General features: G+C 37.4%; 1 protein-coding gene across 1 annotated transcript in view; it reads left to right on the top strand.

The window, feature by feature from the left end:
* The window catches only part of LOC150090969 (uncharacterized), a 206047-nt gene that overhangs the window by 128973 nt on the left and 55270 nt on the right, over positions 1-21804 (top strand). Inside the window, exon 16 of the mRNA XM_090378931.1 lies at positions 4359-4493. Coding sequence (XP_090235057.1) covers positions 4359-4493 — 135 coding nt within the window. The remainder of the gene's footprint in view (positions 1-4358; positions 4494-21804) is intronic.

Below are 21804 nucleotides of genomic sequence, written 5' to 3'. Positions count from 1 at the left end.
ATTTGGTTTTATGTAGTTTGATCAGTTCGTTCATTAAGCACTCAGTTTACAACTGTTTTTAAGAAACTGATTTTTGTAAAAACCAGTTTCCTAAAAAGTTGTAAAATGAATGTTTTTAACAACTGTTGCAAAAAAAAAGTTGTAAAATGAGTGATGCCAAAAAAATGGATTACCAGATCTCAGAAGTTCAAATGTATAAAGTTCATTCGGAATAAACATAGACTTTTGGAAATTCATATCACCCAGTTTAGTGACACACCCGGTTGAAAACAAACTCACGGTGTTGTGATTTCTGAATCATTATATCTCCGTGCAAAATACACCCTTGATGTAGAACACTGCAGGCCACTTGTGAAACCAATACATATCACTCCTTTCACTCATCATCCAAGTGCCTTTGACAGCATCTCAAAGCCTTCATCAGTGTACTGAAAATATGATAGCTGCAGGGCTGCATATTAGGATTGTATACTGGATTGTTTAAAGGGTCTCCATAGCTGAGTGGTCAAAAGCGAGAGTGCAGCAGCACACACTCTTTGAGTAGACTGGGGTTCAAGCCCCTGACTGCTAAATATGGCTGATCTGCTAACCCTCAATGGACCAGCCTGACAGATTACGGTCCATTTCCCTCAACATGAACTATTGAGGAGGCTTCCATCCTGCAGTGGATTGATAATGGCTGTAGTTTACCTTTTTTTTTTTACTGGGTGTTTTAACTGCTTTTTTGTGGAGGTTGAGGTTGAGTTGGGATGCTTTCTTTGCAGAATCATGTAGTAGCCTGTAGGTCACAATGATTCACTGCCTGCAATAATTCAGTCCAGGAAATATTCACCTTCCTCCTGATAGCACACCAGATATTCCATATATACAATCATGATTAGTATGCACTGTTTCAAACATTTTTCTACTCATGCAGCATGCATTTTCAGTAACAAAGTTGGTTCCACAGTAGGGTTACATAACCTTTTCCTACTTGCGACCCCAAAATTTAGATGACAATGACATGCGATCCCCCTGCATATATTTGCCTAGGGCAGAATATGAAAAATATGTCATTTATAGGTTTTGAATAGCATTTATTATATTTATGAAGATGGTACAGTATAAAGAATAGAAAAACAGAAGAATATAAAAACAGAAAATCTATCTCTCACATTTCACTATCCATTCATTTAACCAAGAATTTCATAACAGCCATCGTAGGCAGAGGATAAGATCAGAAGGCTTATCCTGATTGTTCCACTACATTTTATTTATTGTATCCTATGACATGGTGTTGTAGGAACTAGAATGGGGTGCAAGGGAGTGTTGCCATTTAAGAAATTTTGAATAAAATTTAACCCAAACATAATACTTTTATCATTTAGCATGACATTGTAATTTCTAAAATACATATTACATTTATCGTATTGCACAACATTGTAGGAACTACGATTTCTTACAATATGATAAAAGTATTGCATTTTTAGGTATGATTTCTTTTTCAATGTTCCTTAATTAGCAACCCTCCCTGGCTACCTCTTGAACTTCTGCGACCCCCAAATTGCGAACCCCTGGTCCACAGTATGTTATGAATGACACTAGGCTTGCTGGTGGTGTGATCAGCCTGGACCAGTGTACTGTCCTGGCCATCATTTGTTTCATTAATGATCTTATGTGCTTGACCTAGATATGACAAACCCTGGTTAGACTACTGTTGTTACTGTGTGAATTTTTTACACCACTGGAAGACCACAGCATATCTCAAATAGTCCACCCTTTACACAGCTATCATACTGCATTAAATGTGTACTAGTTCACTCTCTGCACTCAAAAATTGCATCACCACATTATATGTTTAGATATATCCATATTGTTCACAGTACTCAAGCTACAACCATAATTCTCACTTCACTTGAATATCTAGCATCTGTATCTGCACATTATTTCTACATACAGTATTAGTGCTAGAGGATACCATTATTTCTGTAGTTGTGGATATTCATTCCATGCATATGCACATCTCAACTGTCTATTCTGAAATTTTGTAAGTTTCATTTGAATGACTTACATATTTAAATAGTGAAAATAAAGAAAATAAATTTGTAATATATTCTTTAAATTAGAATTGAGTTAAAATTAATCTGTATCTATAGACTTATCTGAATCCAAAATCTTTTGCCATAATTTAATTGTAACTCAGCTTCATACCATTCATTTATGAAACATATCATATTACTATGTGCTAGTAAGGCAATCGCTACAACAATGCATTGTATGTGCATTGTTGAAGTGACTGCAACCGGACACATGTTGCAAATATGCATTGTTGTAGAGCAGAAAAGAACAGTATGAAAAGAAAAGAGAAACATGGATTAAATAGAGAAATATGGAGCAAATATAGAAATGTGATAATAGAGCACCAATTACAATATTTTTTAAAATCATCAGTAATATCGGCAAGTCAAGCCATATAGTTCTAATAAAGTAAATAGGAATATTACTGGGTAAAGCAAGTATAACAGACTTCTTAAGCTGTTTTTGTTTTTCCCATATGATCTGGGTGTGGACCAAAAGTTTAATTTGATTATGTGTTATATAGACTACATTTCATATTTAATGTTACTGCCTCTGCTTACTTTACTGTTTACTTGCTATTCGGTTTGACCTTTGTTTTAACAAATAGCCTATAAGTAAAAAAGTGACCATGGCCATTTTTAGCTCCTAAACATTTTAATTATCATTACTGTTTCAGTGTTTTTAAGAAAAGGAAATATGAGATACTGTCTAAATTTTAGCTCAAATCCAGTGGCACTAGGAAGCCCTTAAATAAAGTTTCTTTCAAAATAATTTTCTTCAGCAGCTACATATTTCTCGCAGTGTCCAAACAGTTGTTTAAAACATTCTGGTCTGGAAATGTACGTTGGTTTCCAGGCTCCAACGGCTGTGTACAAGAGCTTTTAAATGCTTTCTGATGCATTTTTTCACAGTGAGCATTAATATGAGTTAGGTGTTTATTATGTAGTTTTTTGTTTGATATATTTCCTTTTATGGTCAAGTTTTAAAATGTGCATCCCTTAAAAGAATGTAGTCTCCTTTGTTTTGTGCTATAATAGAAGAACCACCACTGGAACTCTTATTTTGTGATCACATTCACTACCACCTTAAATTCTGTCTGGAACTCAAACATTATCAAATCTCCATACTTTGAACTGAAGTTTCATCTTGGAGAACAAAAAGAAGTTGCAGGGCTGCAGGAATCAAGGGGAATAAAGAGAGTGGGGAACCACAGCTGAGTTATTCTTTAGACAAAGCTGTGTGTGCTAGTGCATTGTAGTGGTGCAGAAACCAGTTCTGATGCCACTTTTCTGAACTTTTCTTCCTAATACTTACTGCTTCTTACTACCTTGAGGACCCCCTAGGACTTCCAAGTAGTAGTGTAATCAACAATTTGTCCAGCCAGAATTAATTCTTGAAGAATAGTTTCATCACTCTTAAAGGACACAGCCTACATGCTCTTCATATGGAAGCTGACCTGCCTTCCTTTTTCCAGATGTGGAGAAGGTGGACTGTTCCACTGGAACAACCGTTGGTTTGGTTCTCTGTAATAATCATAAACCCAGCTTTAATCTCTCTCTCTCATTATGGCCATGAAAAGGAAACTTTTTCCCTTTTTTGATGTGATTCAACAGGTCCTGGCAGAGATGAATGAGTTTCTTTCTTTCTGCTAATGGCTGAGAAGACAAGGCACAAACTTCATGATGATCCACCACTTGTTCCAGTCTTTATGAAGTCTGTTAAAATGCACCCGCACCTTTAATATGATAGGTCTAACATCCCAGCTGCAATATAGTATGTCACCAGCCTTCATGCAGCACTCTTTTTACATTTTCATCAGTTTGATTTGGTAATGGATGACTGAAACACTCAGAATCTGTTTGGCCACTTGAAAAACCACTCAGATGTCTTATACACTTTCCATGGTGCCATCACCGATCAGAAGCTATTTTCTCCATTTCATGAGTCTCTGAAGTTGTTTTGCCGAGTTTGAAGCAAAACTTGAGTGTGTAAATGTTTTGATTAATGAATTAATGACATGAGTCACTATTTCACTAATCATAGAATACACACATACTTAAATGGTGGTACAAATACAAACTGTACCTCACACTTCACTTCATGAATATTTAAGAAATACATAAGAAAGCAATTACTGCATGTCTTTTGTTACAACTTAAAAGTGTTCCTTTTCTATATTGTTTGCACCATAAATATTAAATCTGAGTTTCATATATATGCTCTAAATTGTCTTATTGCTGATCTTCTTTTCATTCAAAAATCCTGTGATGTTAATTATGACACTTTTGTTTCTTTTATAGAGAATTATGAAAGACACAAGAATAATCAAGCAGTTATCATCCAAATATCAAACATATTCATTGCAAATAGATTCATTCCAGACAGCTAGCAGTCTTTATAAAAAAATATCATGCAATTTGGTGGATTTTGCTGAGGTTTGTTTTAATAATTTTAACACCTCTTAATAGCACATTTTTATTTTAATATATATCTTTTAATTGTACAGTTTAATATCTTCTCAACTCTGTAGTACTACACTCGGGGTAGTAGAAAATTAAAAATTCTGGGGTAAGTGTGCAGTTAGATATGAAGTTCTCTGGGCAATGCAGATAGGCTGCCAGGACAGCTCATGGGCTTTTGTCAATTATATACAGAAACTTTGCTAGCAGGGATAAGGAGGTTATGTATAAGGCCACATCTTGAGTACTGCATTCAGGTCTGGAGGCCTCATTTTAGGAAGGATCTGGTGCTGCTACAACGAGTACAGAGAAGGGCAGCAAGATTGGGGAGGGGAACAGAGGGGTGATTTTTACCAAGAAAGGCTTCAATTCTGCAAATTGCAGCATCTGGGGACTAGGAACCTGTGAGGTGATCTGATTGAGGTGTTTAAAGCTTTGAATGGATTGAGCAAGCTCAATGCTGATGGGATTCTTCCTGCTCTTGTGCAGACCACACACATGCAGGTGGCACAAATTCAAATTGAGGTAGGACGGTTGCAGAATAAATGTGTGAAGGTTTGTCTCTAACCAGCTGGTGGTTGATTGATAGAACAACTTCCATCTGTTGTTGTGGAAGTTGATAGCTTAAATAAATTCAAGGAAGAACTAGAAAAACTATTGGAGGGAATTAAATGGTGAAATGAGGCGTGTTGGGTTTTTTTTTTTTTTTTTTTTTGGTTGATGCTGTATAAGCTTGCTTTCTGGCATCATTTTCCACTTGCCACTGCTAACTCTAATGTTTGATTGACACTCTGGTTTATTGAGATGTATTCGGCCATAATAATTCCTTTAATATCAAAGAAAACAAGAAGCATGGCTTTCATTTTTTATTTTAACATTCTTGCTTTTTTTGTTGGTCTGGAGGATTGTTGTCTTCCATTGTATTGACTGTCTTTTAGAGTCTGGGTCACATTAGAACAACCAACTTTCATCGTAGGTAATTACCATACTTAGAAAGTCTGGATCGTCTTCAGTCTTTTTCAGAACATCTTAAGAAACTTGGAGTCTTCTCATTCTTTGTCTTCATTTAAAATTTTTGGCACCATCTTAGCACACACACACACACACACACTTTTCCCATGCCTAAATTTTCAGTTAAAATTTGTCTAACTGTTTCTTTTTTCATATTGAGTTCTGATGCAGTCATTGTAATGCTTAAACAATGATTACTTTTAATCAATGTCCTTACCCAGTTCATATTTTCATCAGTTTGGTCATTCATCATCTTCCACTTTCTCTCTTCCTTCTAAAAATCTTTTATGTCATTCAAACACTCAAGCTTTTGACTTGCTATATTCCCCATAAACTTGATGCAACAACTGTCCCCCCAGAAAATGCAGTTAGTGCTTCAGTACATATATAAGATAAGGTTTTACCAGAGTATGATACATGGACATCTCTGTATTCTCCAAGTTGGAAAAACATATGTGAGAATTACAAACATGTCAACCAACCTCTAGGTATCTGACCCCATGAACTACTGTTAACACACAAAGTATTAACAGTATGCCTAGAAACTGTCATGCCAACTACCAAAAGGAATGCAGTTTTTACACTGTCAATTTAACAGCAATTCACACACACACACGCCCAACTTAATGTTCCAAATCTTAAAGCTACCACTGTGCCTGTGTTCTCTCATTACAAAATCTGGAATAAAAAACATGCTACTAAGAAACAGCTTTCAGCAGCTCTCTGAAGAACATTAAGCACAATATTGCAGTCATATGCTGACATGTACAGATGGATACAAATTGAAGGATTATATGAAGCATTAACAGTATGCCTAGATGATGTCATGCCAACTACCAAAAGGGATGCAGTTTTTACACTGTCAATTTAACAGCAATTCATATAGCTCTAGAACACTTACAAACCATGTTCACTCTAGTTCACTTTTAAAAAGGAAGGTATGGACTGTAAATTTGATATAAGAACTGAAAAACCCAAACAATGATTCATCTAGTTCTTAAAGTAGTATGTTTTCCTGAAGACCAACCTCTCCAAAACAACATTATTATTTTAATAATAAAATAATAACGTTGAAAGTATAAAAAATGTTGAAGGTATAATATAAATAATCTTATGTTCTATGATCAAAAAAGGAAATATTCAGCTGACATTCTGATTTACTTCCTGTACAGAGAATGTAAGATAATACATATTCAAGTACACTATTATCTGTGTTGCCAAAAATACCTCCATTCAATTCATTTCCCACTAACTCTGGAGTGCATGGAGGGAGCTGTTTCAAATTTCACCTTTGACAAAGCTTGCACATTTCAGAACAGAATTGATTTGCATAATCCAGCCCCGAGCATGGCAACTCCTATGTCATCTGGCTTAGCTTTAGTCTTCATGAATCAGTTGGATGTATTGCCATCCTCAGTTACTTGAAAATATATAATTTTCAACTGGATATGATAGTGATAAATTAGTAATTCAGGAACATAGACAAAATCAGTTAAAGCCCTTTCTTTTTCAAACAGGAACCAGAGAATAATATTACTTTAAAACTGGAACCAGCAAATAATGTCACTTTCAAACTGAAACCAGAGAAAATATCTTTTATGATCCTTGTTAATTAATAGAAACCACTCTACCACTGGCCTTTTTCAATTACAGAAAGCCATCAGACACTGGAAAAGTTTTTCATTTTGCCTAAGCCAGTGGTTCCCAAACTACTGAGATCTACAGACTCCTTCAAAAAAAAAAAAAAAAAAAGTTCATGGACCCCCCTATATATATATATATATATATATACACTGAGTGATCACCAGGTGCCTCTGTAGCCAGGTGGGCAGGAGCAGCAGTGCGTAGCACACGCTTCTTGATTAGACCCGGGTTCCAGCCCGTGAGCCACCAAATATGGAGGATGCGGAAAGGTTAGGGAATGACCACAGCATATCCCCGGAGCAATATGGCCTTAGTTGCTAATGCTCCTAAAAATCAAATAACAACAACAACAGTGATCACTGAATTATGACCACCTACCTAATACTTTGTAGGTCTTCCTTTTGCCCTCAGTACAGCAGCTATCCAATGTGGCATTGCTTCAACAAGATATCGGCAAGCATTTGGGAGGTATGGCCAACCAAGCTGTGTGTAATGCGGTCAGCAATGCAGGTATGGAGGTGATTGGTGTATCCAGATGCCTGATATGCCTTTCCATAGTGTCCCACAAGTGCTCTATGCGATTGATATCGGGGGAATTTGGAGGCCAATCGATATGCTGGAAGTCAGAACTGTGTTCCTCAAAGCATTCCTGCACAGCAAGTGCCCGATGGCTCGGCACATTGACATCTTGGAAGACACCATCGCCATTCAAGAAAAAGTGTAACATAGCGGGGTGTACACAGTCAGCAAGCAGTTGACAGTAGCGGAGACCACTGATATGTTGTTCCACATGCACCAGGGTTCCAAGTTCCTGCCAGTGAAACATGCTCCACACCATACAACCATCTCCACCTTCCTGCACTTTTGATACCATGCATGATGGAAGAGCCTCGTGTTGTTGATGCCAAATCTGTACACGACCATCCGTGGTGTGGAGTAAATAATGTGACGCATCCGACCAGCACACCTTCTTCCAATCTTCTAACATCCAACTTGCATGCTCTTTGCACCAGGCGAGTCTTTTACACCGATGAACCTTGGTTAGGAGAGGATGCTGTAGGGGTTGTCTGCTGGTATAGCCCATACGTGTGAGCATGCGATGCATGGTCATGCCAGATATTGTTCCAGGTTGGCCCATGTTGTATTGGGCAGTCAGCTCTTCAAAAGTGCTGCGCCTGTACGAGTTGTCAGACCCGGTGCTCACATCTAACATCAACCTTTTGTTGACCTTTGCAGTTTTGCCATCAGGTCATTGTTTGACCATCTTGACACCAGTCCTGGTACACTTTAACTATGGCAGCTCTCAAACACCCCACCAGTTCAGTCGTTTGGGAAATCGCAGCACCAGCTCGTCGAGCACCCACAATCTGTCCTTTATAAAAATCCAATAAATCCTTCCTCCACCCATCATGCTCAGAATTTTACTACCTACTGAACCACTGACACCTTATCTATGCTACATAGATTGACTAACTCTGCGCTGTCGTACCTCATGTGGTCAACGGGTCGCATTTAGTTTTCATAGGGGGGGGGGGTCATAATTCAGTGATCACTCAGTGTATATATATATATATATATACAGTAAACCCCTGCGAATAGCGGGGGTTACGTTCCTGAGAAATTCCACGAATACCGAAAACGCGAATACTGAGTTATGGCTCCCATAGTAATAAAGGGGTTCCATTCCAGAGTATGAAATATATAAGAAAAACTAGTCTAAAATTTTGTCTATGTATGTATTATATGTACCTTCATAATATGACTATGTACATAGACGGTACATAGTGAAATGCAAGCATAAGGCATCGAAATGAAAATAAGAAACAATTTAATATTGAATGTAATATTTCTTAGAAATTTCAAACAAATCTTTCAATCCAGTGCCTTTGCTGTAGATAAAAAAACTTATCCCACCAGTGCTATCACCAATTTCGCTAAAGTGTTGATAAAGGTGTTTTGCCTTTTCACGAATGATGAGTGAACTTAACGAATTTTATTTTGAGTTCGGTCTTCTATCCACAGATTTAAAGCTTTTTTCATTTTTTCTAATTTAACATCACGAGTTACAGAGAAAATTTTTGAAGCAATTAGCGCATTTTCACGGACACTACGGCGGATTATTTCTTCCGATTTCTTGATTGTTCCTACCGTTGACTTATTGATTTTGTTTTGCCACTGATGAGACACTTTCACCATTAGAAATTTTGTCTAATAACTGAATTTTATTCGCTAATGTCATTACCTTCTTTGATCTTTTCCAATTCCCTTCTTATTCGTAGCCATATTTTTGTAGGGGTTAGAAAAGAACTTCTCCACAATAAAGGCCTTGTCGATCAATTCGGCCCTGGAAAGATTGTGCAAGGCTCAAGGGGTAGAATTTTTTTCAGCCTGTACTGTACTTGTTAACAGGAGAGATTGCTTCTACAGGGATGGGATACACTTAAATAGAAAGGGTGCAAGAATATTTGCTGATGCTATCGAGGCAGTGTTAGGTGGGTCGGAAAACTGCTAGCTTGGGGGGAGACAAAGACCAATAGATTGACAGTAGCCACTGGCAGAGGTGAAAGAGATTCTTGCATTGCTTCTATTAGAATGAGCAAAAGCCTGAAAAACAAGATGCATGATATTTCAGAGACTGCTGGGAGCCATTGCGGTACAAGTAAACACATGGGTTGTGTTAGGGTAGCTAAGAATAGAAACAGGTGCAGGTATACTTGCGTGTACACCAATGCTAGGAGTTTAGTAAATAAATTTGATGAATTTGAGGTATTGCTCAAAACATCAAAGGCAGATATTGTTGGGATATCAGAGATGTGGTGTCACACAGATATAAGGAATGCAGAACTGGAATTTGGAGGGTACAACGTCTACAGAAAGGATAGACAGGATAGGAAGGGGGGAGGGGTTATGCTATTAGTTAAGGAAACACATAAAAACCAAGGAAGTGAAGCCAGTCGACATCGCTGGACAGTGCAGTGTTGAGTCAGTTTGGTGTGACATAAGCATTGGGAGATCAAAATTGAGAGTAGGCGTGTGCTATAGGTCTGATGAGTATAATAAGAAACTGTACAGGGAAATAGAGTGGGCCAGTAAATCAGAGAGTCTTATAATGGGAGATTTTAATTTCCCAGATATTGACTGGAATTTGGGGGCTGGTCACTCACACACTAACAGGGCTTTTGTGGATTTATTGGATGATTGTTTTCTACATCAGCATGTTCTGGAGGCAACTAGAGGGAGTAATACTATTGATTTGATTATCAGCAGTGATTCTTCATGCATTAAGAATCTGCAGATAAATGAACCACTAGGTGGCAGTGATCACAGTGTGCTGAAGTGGGATTTACTCAAAGAGGTAACTACCATTAGGGGTAAAGGGAAGGGTTATTGCTTCCGTAAAGGCGACTAGGATGGATTGACACAGTATTTAAATTCTATACAGTGGGACCAACTGATGATGTTACCAACAGCAAATTCAAAATGGGAAGCATTCAAAGAACTTATCTTGGAAGCTACTAGGCTTTACATACCAACTAAGAAATATTGTTCAAGGTTTAGGCCAAAATGGATGTCAGATGAACTAATGAGGCATATGGCAGAGAAGAAAAATGCATGGGATACTTACAAATTAACACATGACACAGAAGCCTATGATAGATACAAGTTGATATGCAACCAAGTTACAAAGGAGGTTAGGCAGGCAAAGGCAGATTACAAGAAATCCTTGGCAAGGGATGCAAAGAAAAACAGCAAAGAGTTCTTTACTTATGTAAACTCTAGAAGGAAGGGGATGAATCAGATTAGTCCACTTGATATCGATGGGTCAACTGTTGATGATCCTGCTCAGGTAGCTAACAAACTAAATGAATATTTTGCATCGACATTCACACATGAGGAGTTATTCAGCGAGGGGAATGCCAGAGGTGTATTCAACTCTAGCAGTAAGCTACAGAATCTTGAAATAACTCGGAGTAAAGTGGAGGAGAAACTGTTGAAGATAAACACAAGAAAGGCACCCGGGGTGGATGGGATCTATCCAGTTATATTAAAGGAGGCAGCAAAGGAAGTAAGCAAACCCTTAGCCATAATTATGAGAGCTTCCTTGGACTCAGGGGAGGTACCCATAGACTGGAAATGTGCAAATGTGACCCCAATTCACAAAGGAGGATCAAAGGCTGACACAAGTAATTATAGACCTGTGAGTTTAACTTCTGTTCCAGGAAAATTAATGGAGGCACTGGTTAAAGAAGCACTGCAGGATCATTTAGACAAGACTTCAGTTATAGCTCGGACCCAGCATGGTTTTGTTAAGGGGAAGTCTTGCCTGACCAATTTGATTGGATACTATGATGCAGTCACAAAAAGAACTGGATGCAGGGAATAGCTTTGATATTATATACTTGGATCTTAGAAAGGCTTTTGATACTGTTGCACATGGAAGACTGCTACACAAATTGGAGCAGTGTGACATTGGAGGCAAATTGCTGCTATGGATAAAGGGGTGGTTGAGGGGGAGAAGACAGAGAGTGGTAATCAATGGACACTGCTCATCGTGGACTAATGTTATTAGTGAAGTCCCTCAGGGCTCAGTGTTGGGTCCATTATTGTTTTCTGTATTTATAAATGATATTGATGATGGTATATCAAGCTTAATGTCCAAGTTTGCAGACGATACAAAGGTTGGCAGGGTTGTCAAGGACACTACTGACACTATGCTGCTGCAACAGGATCTGGAAAGGTTGAGCAGATGGGCTGAGAGGTGGCAAATGAAGTTTAACATTGACAAATGAAAATACTACACATGGGAAACAGCAACCCCAGAGCAATGTATCAACTCTGTGGTACTACACTGACAGTGGTAGAGAATGAAAGGGACTTGGGGGTGGTTGTGCAGGCAGATATGAAGTTCTCTGAGCAGTGCAGACGGGCTGCAAGAGTAGCTCATGGAGTATTGTCAATGATATATAGGAATTTTTCTAGCAGGGATAAGGAGGTGATTATTCCCTTGTATAAGGCAATGGTCAGGCCACACCTAGAGTACTGTATACAGGCCTGGAGGCCTCATTTCAAGAAGGATGTAGAGCTGCTGGAACGAGTACAGAGAAGGGCAACAAGATTAGTGAATGGAACAAAGGGGTGCTCTTACGAAGAAAGGCTTAAGTTTTGCAAATTACAGTGTCTGGAGACTAGGCACCAGCGAGGTGATCTGATAGAGGTGTATAAAGCCTTGAATGGTTTGAGCATGCTCAATGCTGATGGGATTCTTCCTCTAGCTCAGAATAATCACCTGAAAGGGCATAAATTCAAATTGAGGAAAGACAGATGTAGGATAGACGTGCGGAAATTTGCCTTTAGCCAGCGGGTGGTTGGTTGGTGGAACAGACTTCCATCCCTTGTAGTGGAGGTTGATAGCCTAAATAAGTTTAAGGCTCAGCTGGACAGGTATTTTGAACGAATAGAGGGGTGAAGTGGAAGTGGGTTTTTTTTTTTTTTGGCTGATGCTGCATAAGCTTGCTTTCTTGCATCAAATGCCTCTACTAATGCTAATGCTAAGTCACTTTCTTCCATTAACACACTCGAAAAAGTCTTGTTTTCACTAACACACTGTAAAACGGTAGATTTTTCACTTTTGTAAGCATATCAATTTATAAATTGATAAATTTATAAGCATATAAATTAAAAGAAAATGGCGAAACCTTCCATGACAAGCGCATAGCACATACTGAACAAGGATTAGCGAGAAACATCCACGTGTGCGATTTTGTCACCCTCCCCCCCACCCACTGAGCATTGTTTTGACCAGGAAAGATGATTTTAGCGACTCCATGTTTTTTTATGGCGGAAAATGTTCACAGCGATTTAAAATTCACATTTTTTTAGGTTTCATTTTATATTAAATCAGCGACTGCGAATAGTGGGGGTTTACTCTCTCTCTCTCTCTCTCTCTCTCTCTCTCTCTCTCTCTCTCTCTCTGTGTATGTGCGTGCGTGTGTAAACACTGGAATTTCTGAAAAGAAAATTCAAAGTTTTATTTAAAAAACTCAACTTTACTCTTATTTTTACATAAATATATAATAATAACTTTTATTTATCATCAATTTGTCATACATAGAATGAATAATTTGACCAGTTCCAGAAGGTCCTTTCACGGACCCCAGTTTGGGAACTGCTGGCCTAAGCTATTCCATATCTACAAAGAGATACATAGTTTAAGTCGTTCAGTACCAATTTGTGAGTTGTTCATGCTTATAGCTCTCTGGGTCTAAAATTGTTTTATCCATTCTCGTTATTCCAGATAATAATGAGCATGTGTTCAGTTTTTCAGAAAGAACAGAATAGTACAGGCATACCTCGGTTAACGTTACCTCTGATAACGAAGCTTCGATATAACGAAGTCGGAAATTTCAAGCCCCATTTAACATAAAAAATATATATTCCAGTTCAATCACCTGAAATCTAAACAAACTGAAGAAATTACGGAAACTTTTGGGGCTTCTCGTGGTTGGTTCGAGAAATTTAAAAAACGGGCCAGGATTCATAGTGTAAAATTAACAGGAGAAGCTGCAAATAAGTTTCCAGAAAAACTAAAGGAAATCATTGAACGTCAAAATTTTCCAAATTTGGTGTTCAATGTTGACGAAAGCGGTTTGTTCTGGAAACGGCTACCAACAAAAAGCTTCATTTCTATTGAAGAAAAATCAGCTGCTAGGTTCAAAGCAGCTAAGACCGTTTAACGTTACTCTTTGCATCAAATGCCTCTGGCGATTATAAATTAAAATTGTTATTAGTTTACCATTCAGAAAATCCGAGGGCGTTAAAAGGTAACATAAAAATGAATTTACCTGTAATATGGAAAGCAAATAGAAAAGCGTGAGTTACCAAGGAGTTATTTACTGATTGGTTTGTTAACCACTTTTGTCCTGAAGTAAAACGGTATTGTCAAAAAAAAACAACTTTGAAGAAAAAGCTCTTTTGTTGTTAGACAATGCTCCGGGACAGCCTACTGATCTTAATACGTTGGACACATGCATTCCTGTCAAAGTTGTGTTTCTTCCAGCAAACACAACTTCCCTGATTCAACCATTGGATCAGGGAGTAATAGCATCATTTAAAGCTTATTATCTGCGTCGAACATTAAGCAGTTTAACTGAACTAGAGGATAAAGAGGAAATGACAGTTAAAACTTTTTGGAAAAACTACACCATTAAAAACGCAATTGAAAACATTGATAGTTCTTGGAAAGAAATCACTAAGAAATGCTTAAATGGAGTTTGGCGCAAAATATGGCCAGAAGTTGTACTAGAAGAAGAAAATAACATCCAAGAAATTAGAAATGAAGTTATCCAGATGGCTCAATCAATAGGTTTCGAAAATGTCGATGAAGAGGATGTTAGAAATTTATTGAATGCAGAAGATGATGGTTTTTCAGTGGAAGATTTAGAAAACCTTGTTAGCAACGAAGACAAAGATAATGAAGACGAGGTTAAAGAAGTTCCTGCTGAAAAAGTGTTAACAACCAAAGATTTAAAAAGGTGCTTAAATGACATTGAAAACGTTTTAAATTTTTTTAGTGAAAATGATCCTGATTTAGGAAGAAGTGTTATTGTTAAGCGATCAGTGTTAAATGCAATAACTCCGTATAGGCAATTGTTAAATGAAAGAGAAAAAGAGCATAAACAACAACTTTAGACTCGTATTTTAAAATGTGATTTCACTTTGTATGTAAGTTGACTGTTTATTTAATAAAACTTTTCTTTGTTCGAAAAAAAAGCTTTTCATTTTCTTTACGTAGGAACGTATCCCTATTCTGGCCATAGTATTTTTACCTCTGAAAACGAAGTTTCGCTTAACGAAGTAATTTCGTGGAACGCATCCTATTCGTTATTCGAGGTATGCCTGTATTTGAAATAAAACAGTCTGTGTGAATCATGGAAATACAGAAAATAGATCTTTATCATGAACAGATATTTAGCTGATATATTCTGAAGAAGGCAAAAAATGGTACTGCTATTTATTTAAAGTAATCCACATCACTTAATAAAGATTTATCTTGTAATTTCAGTGCCTTGTTTTGAAGTAGGATTTTATGTTATTATTTAAATGTGAACGTATTTAGTATTAATATTAATAGTGGGAAATGATGCAAGAAAGCAAGCTTATACGGTATCAGCCAAAAAAAAAAAATTCCATTTTACCTATCCATCCCCTCTAATAGTTTATCTAGTTCTTCCTTGAATTTATTCAACCTATCCACTTCCACAACAATGGATGGAAGCTTGTTCCAGCAATGAACCATCCATTGGCTGAAGGCAAACTTCCACACATCTATTCAGTAACCACCCTTCCTCAATTTGAATTTATGCCCCCTCATGTGCATAGTCTTAGAAAGAAAGAATCCCATCAGCATTGAGTTTTCTCAAGCCATCCAAAGCCTTGAACACCTCAATCAGATCACTCTGCAGGTGCCTAGTCTTCGGACACTGCAATTTGCAGAAAGGGGTGTTTGTACCTTTCTTGGTAATAGCACTCTTTTGTTCCCCTCACCAATCTCATTGTCCTCTACACCCATTCCAGCAGATCTACATCCTTCCTAAAATGAGGCCTCCAGACCTGTGTTCAGTGCTCAAGTATGGCCTGACAATTGCTTTATACAATGGGATAATCACCTCCTTTATCCCTGCTAGCAAAATTCTGTATATCATTGACAAAACCCCGTGAGCTGGCCTGGCTGCCCTTCTGCACTGCTCAGAGAACTTCATATCAGACTGCACAATTAACCCCTGGTCATCCTTTTCATTTTCCACTATCCTGACACACAGTTGATACATTACTCTGGAATCACTGCCTCCCATTTGTTCCAATTTGCTGCTTAGCATTACATCATCAGCTTCAAATACTCTGACTTTACCAGTACATTCAAGAACTGGGAATATATAACATGCATTCAAAAAGCTGTTCTGGTTTTTATTTTGTGCTGCATTTCATTTTTTTTTTTTCAATTCCATCTAGTTAATCTGTGGCATACTTTCATTTTTTTTTTAAAACTCCATCCAGTTATTGCATTTAGCATTCATATTTGAGAGATTTTCAGAAAAAAAAAATTGAGAAAAGCACTGATCTCACTCAATTTGATTTTTGTACTAGTAGTGGCAAATGAATGAAAGAAGCAAGCTTATACAGCATCAGCCAAAAAAGAAATAAAAAAGCACTTCCCACATTACCTGTTCACCCCCTCTAATAATTTGCTTAGCTCTTTCTTAAATGTTTTCAAACTACCCACTTGTACAACACTAGATGAAGTTTTTTACAACAATCACCTACCCAATGATGGAAAACAAATTTCCAAATCTCTCCTTCAGCTTTGCTTCCTTATTTTAAATTTGTGCATCCTTATGTTCATTGTTTGAGCAAGAGTAAGGTTGCCAGTAACATTTAGCTTACTTCCCCTCAAAGAGTTAAACACTTCAGTCAGATCTCCTTGCAGGTGCCTAGTCTCCAGACAGTTTGCTGAACTGAAAGCCTTTGAAATCTGTGTGCAGTACTCAAGATGTAGCCTAACTATTTCTTTGTATAAAATCTTTTACTTTACAATTTTTACTGCCAACAGGATAATCACCTTCTTTTCCTGCTAGCAGTAAAATTCCTGTATATCATTGATAAAACCCCATGAGCTGTGCTGGAAATCTGTCTGTCTTGCCCAAACTTCATGTCTGACTGCAAAATTACTCCCAATTTTTTTTTTTTTTTTTTTTTTGTTTTCTCATTTTCCACTTCCTTTAGTGTAGTATCGTACAGTTAAGATGTTATGCTGGGATTACTGATACTCTCGTGCAATACCTTGCATTTGTCAGTTAAACTTCAGTCCACTTCTCAGCCAATCTGCCTAATTTGTCTAGATCTTGTTGCAGTAGTATACCCTGATTACTGTCATTAACCACCCTGCAAACCTTTTTTTTGTATCATCTGCAAACTTAGACATTAAGCCTTATACGCATTCATCTGTATTATTAATAAATATTGAAAACAACAGTGGGCCCCAACACTTAACCTTGTGAGGCTTCACTAATAACATTAGTCCAAGAAGAGCAGTGCTCATTGATAACCATTCTTTGTCTTCTCCTGCTCAACCATCCTTATCCATAGCAGTAACTTGGCTCTGACATTTGTACATAGCTGTCCATGTGAAACAGTATCAAAAGCTTTTTTGAAATTTAAGTATATTAAAATGATGTCAGAATTGATTCTTGCTTCCAGTACCTTTGTTGCTGTAACTTAGTATCCAGTCAGATTGATAAGGTCTTCCCGTACAAGAAATCCATTCTGTGACTGCCATATAACTACATTGTTCTTGTTCGGATTAGAGGAACTTTAATGAATAAGTTTTAGAAGCTTTTCATATGGCATACCAATTTGAAGTAGAATGTGATTTTATTTTATTATTATTATTTTTTTTTTTGCCTTCTGTTGAGAAGCCTGCTTCTATTTGTGTTTTCTTTAAATAAAATTTTGTATAGTTCATTCTTTAAAAATATGAGAAGTAAAACTAAGCATTTCTCCTCTTACATTGTGTACAACTCACTGCATAGTAAAATCACTCGGAAAACTTTAGTAAATATAATTATAAAATATTGTGAAATATATTTTCAAAAAGGGAAAACCCTATTACCATGTGAAGTTATGTATAAATTTTAGTCTACTGAGACACTTAAGAAATAAAAACACCCTTCAAGCATTTTAAATAAAATTGATAATAAAATATCTAATATGATTACATGCCCTAAATTTAATATACCAATTTCAAAATGTACACCCATTTTTTGTAATACATAAATATTTTACAGAAATTAGGAAAAATGAGACATTTTTCTTTATTTATTAAAATTTTATTTAATTTATCCAAATAACAATTTTTGTTGAAATGTTAACTATGCAGACCTGAAAATTGAAACATGTAGAATGGGGGTATCAGTTGTAATGTATTACCTTTCCTAAGTTTGCTCTTCTAATTCCAAAATTGACATCAAAGCATCAGAGTTATATAATAACTCGACTCCCAATGAATGGATTTTCATGAAATTTTATAGTTGGCTGTTTAGTGATATTTGTTGAATCATCCCAAATTTCATTAAAATCTGGCCAATACAAATCTAGCAAATATCATTTCTTTTTTCATACATACCACATAGTCTATCCATATACTATGTATTATAGCTGAAGCACTGGGCAGTATAGCAGATGTGCAAATAAGAAATGTTTTCAGTTTGTGCATGTGAATTGGTTGCTTTTTGGTGTTTTTTTTTTTTTTTTTTGTGAACAGTTTACCAAATATATAAATCACGAATTATTACAATTAATTTATTATTTATTTTGGAAGCCTCATTTTAGAAAGAATGTAGAGCTGCTGGAACGAGTACTGAGAAGGGGAACAAGATTGGTGAGGGAACAAAGAGGTGCTCTTACCAAGAAAAGCTTAAGTTCTGCAAATTGCAATGGCTGGAAACTTTTTTATTATTATTATTATTATTATTAGCCATATGGCACAAGGAAGCCTGAGGCTTATACTGCACCAGCCAAAAAAAAAAAAAAAAATTCCCACATTACCCTGAGAGAGAGAGAGAGAGGGGGAGAGAGAGAGAGAGAGAGAGAGAAGGGAATCATCAAGAAAGAGAAGAATGATGATGTCCAGCTCAGGACCCTGAGTTTGCCAAGCCCATACTCACCAAATGTGAGGCACCTGCAAGGTGATCTGATTGAGGTGTATAAGGCTTTGAATAGTTTGAGCAAGCTCAATGCTGATAGGATTCTTCGTCTTGCTCAGATTACATGCTTGAGGGGCATAAATTCAAATTGAGGAAAGACAGTTATAGAATAGGTGTGCAGAAGTCAGAAGTTTGCCATTGCCTTTGGCCAGTGAGTGGTTGATTACTGGAACAAACTTCCATCTGTTAGCATTAGCAGAGGCATATGATGCAAGCTTATATAGCATTAGCAAAAAAAAAAAAAAAAAAACCTTCCCATTTCACCCATCCATTCGCTCCAAATGTTTGTCTAATTCTGCCTTGAATTTATTTAAGCTGTCAACTTCTACGATAGATGGAAGTTTGTTCCAGCACCCCACTGGCTAAAGGCAAACTTCTGCACATCTATTCTACAACTGTCTTTCCTCAATTTGAATTTATGTCCCCTCAGCAATTAATCTGGGCAAGAAGAAGATTCCCATCAGCATTGAGCATGCTCAACCCATTCAAGGAATTATACACTACAATCAGATCACCTTGTGGGTGCCTAGTCTCCAGACACTGTAATTTGCAAAACTTAAGTCTTTCTTCATAAGAACAACCCTTTGTTCCATTCACTAATCTTGTTGCCCTTCTCTGTACTCGTTCCAGCAGCTCTACATCCTTCCTAAAAGAGGCCTCCAGACCTGTATACAGTACTCAAGGTGTGGCCTGACCATTGCCTTATATAGGGTGTTTCATAAAGGATGCAACCCTAAAATGAAGAAGGTAGAATTACAGGCAGGCAAATGTTATGTCAAGTTTGAAGTGTTGGTGGCAGCACTGCACCCAAGGTTACCTGAGATAAGCAGTTGAATGACCGTGACATGCATTAGTCTCGGTCAGGCATCCATTTCGTTGTGTTGTGCCAGCCATGTCGTTTTCAAAGAATGAGTGTGTGTGTTTATTGTGGAGTCTTACTTCGCGTATAAAGCTTATAAATGTGTGCAAGACGTGTTTCAGATGAAATTTCCTCAGTCATTTGTCCCCAACAAGTCAACAATATTGCGTATAATTGTGAATTTTCGTGAGACTGGGAGTGTGGAGGACAAAAAGAGCCCAGGCCGGCCATCACTGTTAACTGCGAACGTTCTGGATGATATGAATGAATGTTTTAATCCGCTCACCAAGAAAATCAATTAGGATCGTTATCTTCTCAAACCAGACTGTCACCAACTACTGTGTTCAGGGATACAAAGAAGTTAAAATTGCATGCTTACCGTATTGGTGTTGTTCAGGAACTGAAAGAACCTGACCATGAAAAACATGTATGGTATTGTTGTTGGTTTCGTTCTCTTGCTCATGAAAATGGAATTGAGCTGTTGGATTGTGTTTATTTTAGTGATGAGGCTTGGTTCCACTTCGATGGTTATGTGAATAGTCAGCTACAGCTGAATGTAGAGTAGTGAAAACCCACATGCATATCACAAACGATCATTACATACCCTGAAAATTGGGGGTTCAGTGTACCATCATGTTATAGGGCCTATATTTTTTCACAAAACTGTGGATGGAGAAGTTTATTGTGGCATAATCCAACAGTTTATTGCATTGTTGCAGGTGAATGAATGAGAACGTTGATTTCAATAAGATGGCGCAACCTGCCATACAGCAAATGAAACGATGGCCATGTTACAGAAATTTTTCGATCATTTGATCTCAAAAAACTTGTGGCCCCCGGATCTCCAGATCTTACTCCTGCAGATTTTTTTCTTTTGGGACAATTAAAACATGAAGTGTTTCACAACAATCCTCATACTCTTATTGAATTGAAGGCTAACATTGAAAAAGAGATTGCAAACATAACTGTGCAATCATTACGTAAGATGGCTGCAAATGTCATGAAAAGGGTATGAACTTGAATCCAGATGAGTGGAAACCATTTCCAACACTTGTTGTAAAGGTTGTGTAATTTCTTTCCATTGTAAAAGTAAGAGTATGTGTAATTTATTTCCCTTTTGTTTGATTTTTTAAAATTCCTATGATACGGTTGCATCCTTTGTGAACACCCTGCACAAGTGGATAATCACCTCCTTTTCCCTGATAGAAAAATTCCTGTATATCAGTGACAAGACACCATGAGCTACTCTTGCGGACTGTCTGCACTGCTCAGAAAACATCATATCTAACTGCACAATTACCCCCAGGTCCTTTTCATTCCCTACAACCTTCGGTGTAATACTGCACAGTTGATACGTTACTCTGGGGTTACTGTTTATATGCAGTACTTTACATTTGTCAATGTTAAACTTTAGTTGCCACCTCTCAGCCCATCTGCTCAACGTATTTAGATCCTCTTGCAGTAACGTTCTGTCATTAGTGTCATTAACAACCTGCCAACCTTCATATCGTCTGCAAACTTGGACATTAAGCCTGATATGCCATCATCAATATCATTAATAAATACAGAAAACAAAAATGGACCCAACACTGAACCCTGGTGGATTCCACTAATAACATTGCTCCATGAACAGCAGGGTCCACTGATTACCAGTCTCTGTCTTCTCTCACTCAACCATCCCTTTATCCATAACAGCAGTTTGCCTCCAATGCCACACTACTCCATTTGTGTAGCAGTCCACCATGTGCAATAGTCAGACAAGTCAGTCAACAGTCAGAAGTCGGACAAGACTTCTCCTTAACACACCTATGCTGTGTCTAAACAATAACTGAAGTCTTGTCTAGATGATCCTGCAGTGCTTCTTTAACCAGTGCCTCCATTACTTTCCGTGGAACAGGAACTAAACTAACAGATCTGTAATTACTTGTGTCACCCTTTGATCCTGCTTTATGAATCAGGGGTCACATTTACACATCTCCAGTCCATGGGGTACCTCTCCTAGGTCCAAGAAATC

This window comes from Mastigoproctus giganteus, chromosome 1, assembly GCF_048544385.1.
Source record: "Mastigoproctus giganteus isolate SK-2022 chromosome 1, ASM4854438v1, whole genome shotgun sequence".
Taxonomy (NCBI): Eukaryota; Metazoa; Arthropoda; class Arachnida; order Uropygi; family Thelyphonidae; genus Mastigoproctus; species Mastigoproctus giganteus.
This window is presented reverse-complemented; position numbering and strand designations above follow the sequence as displayed.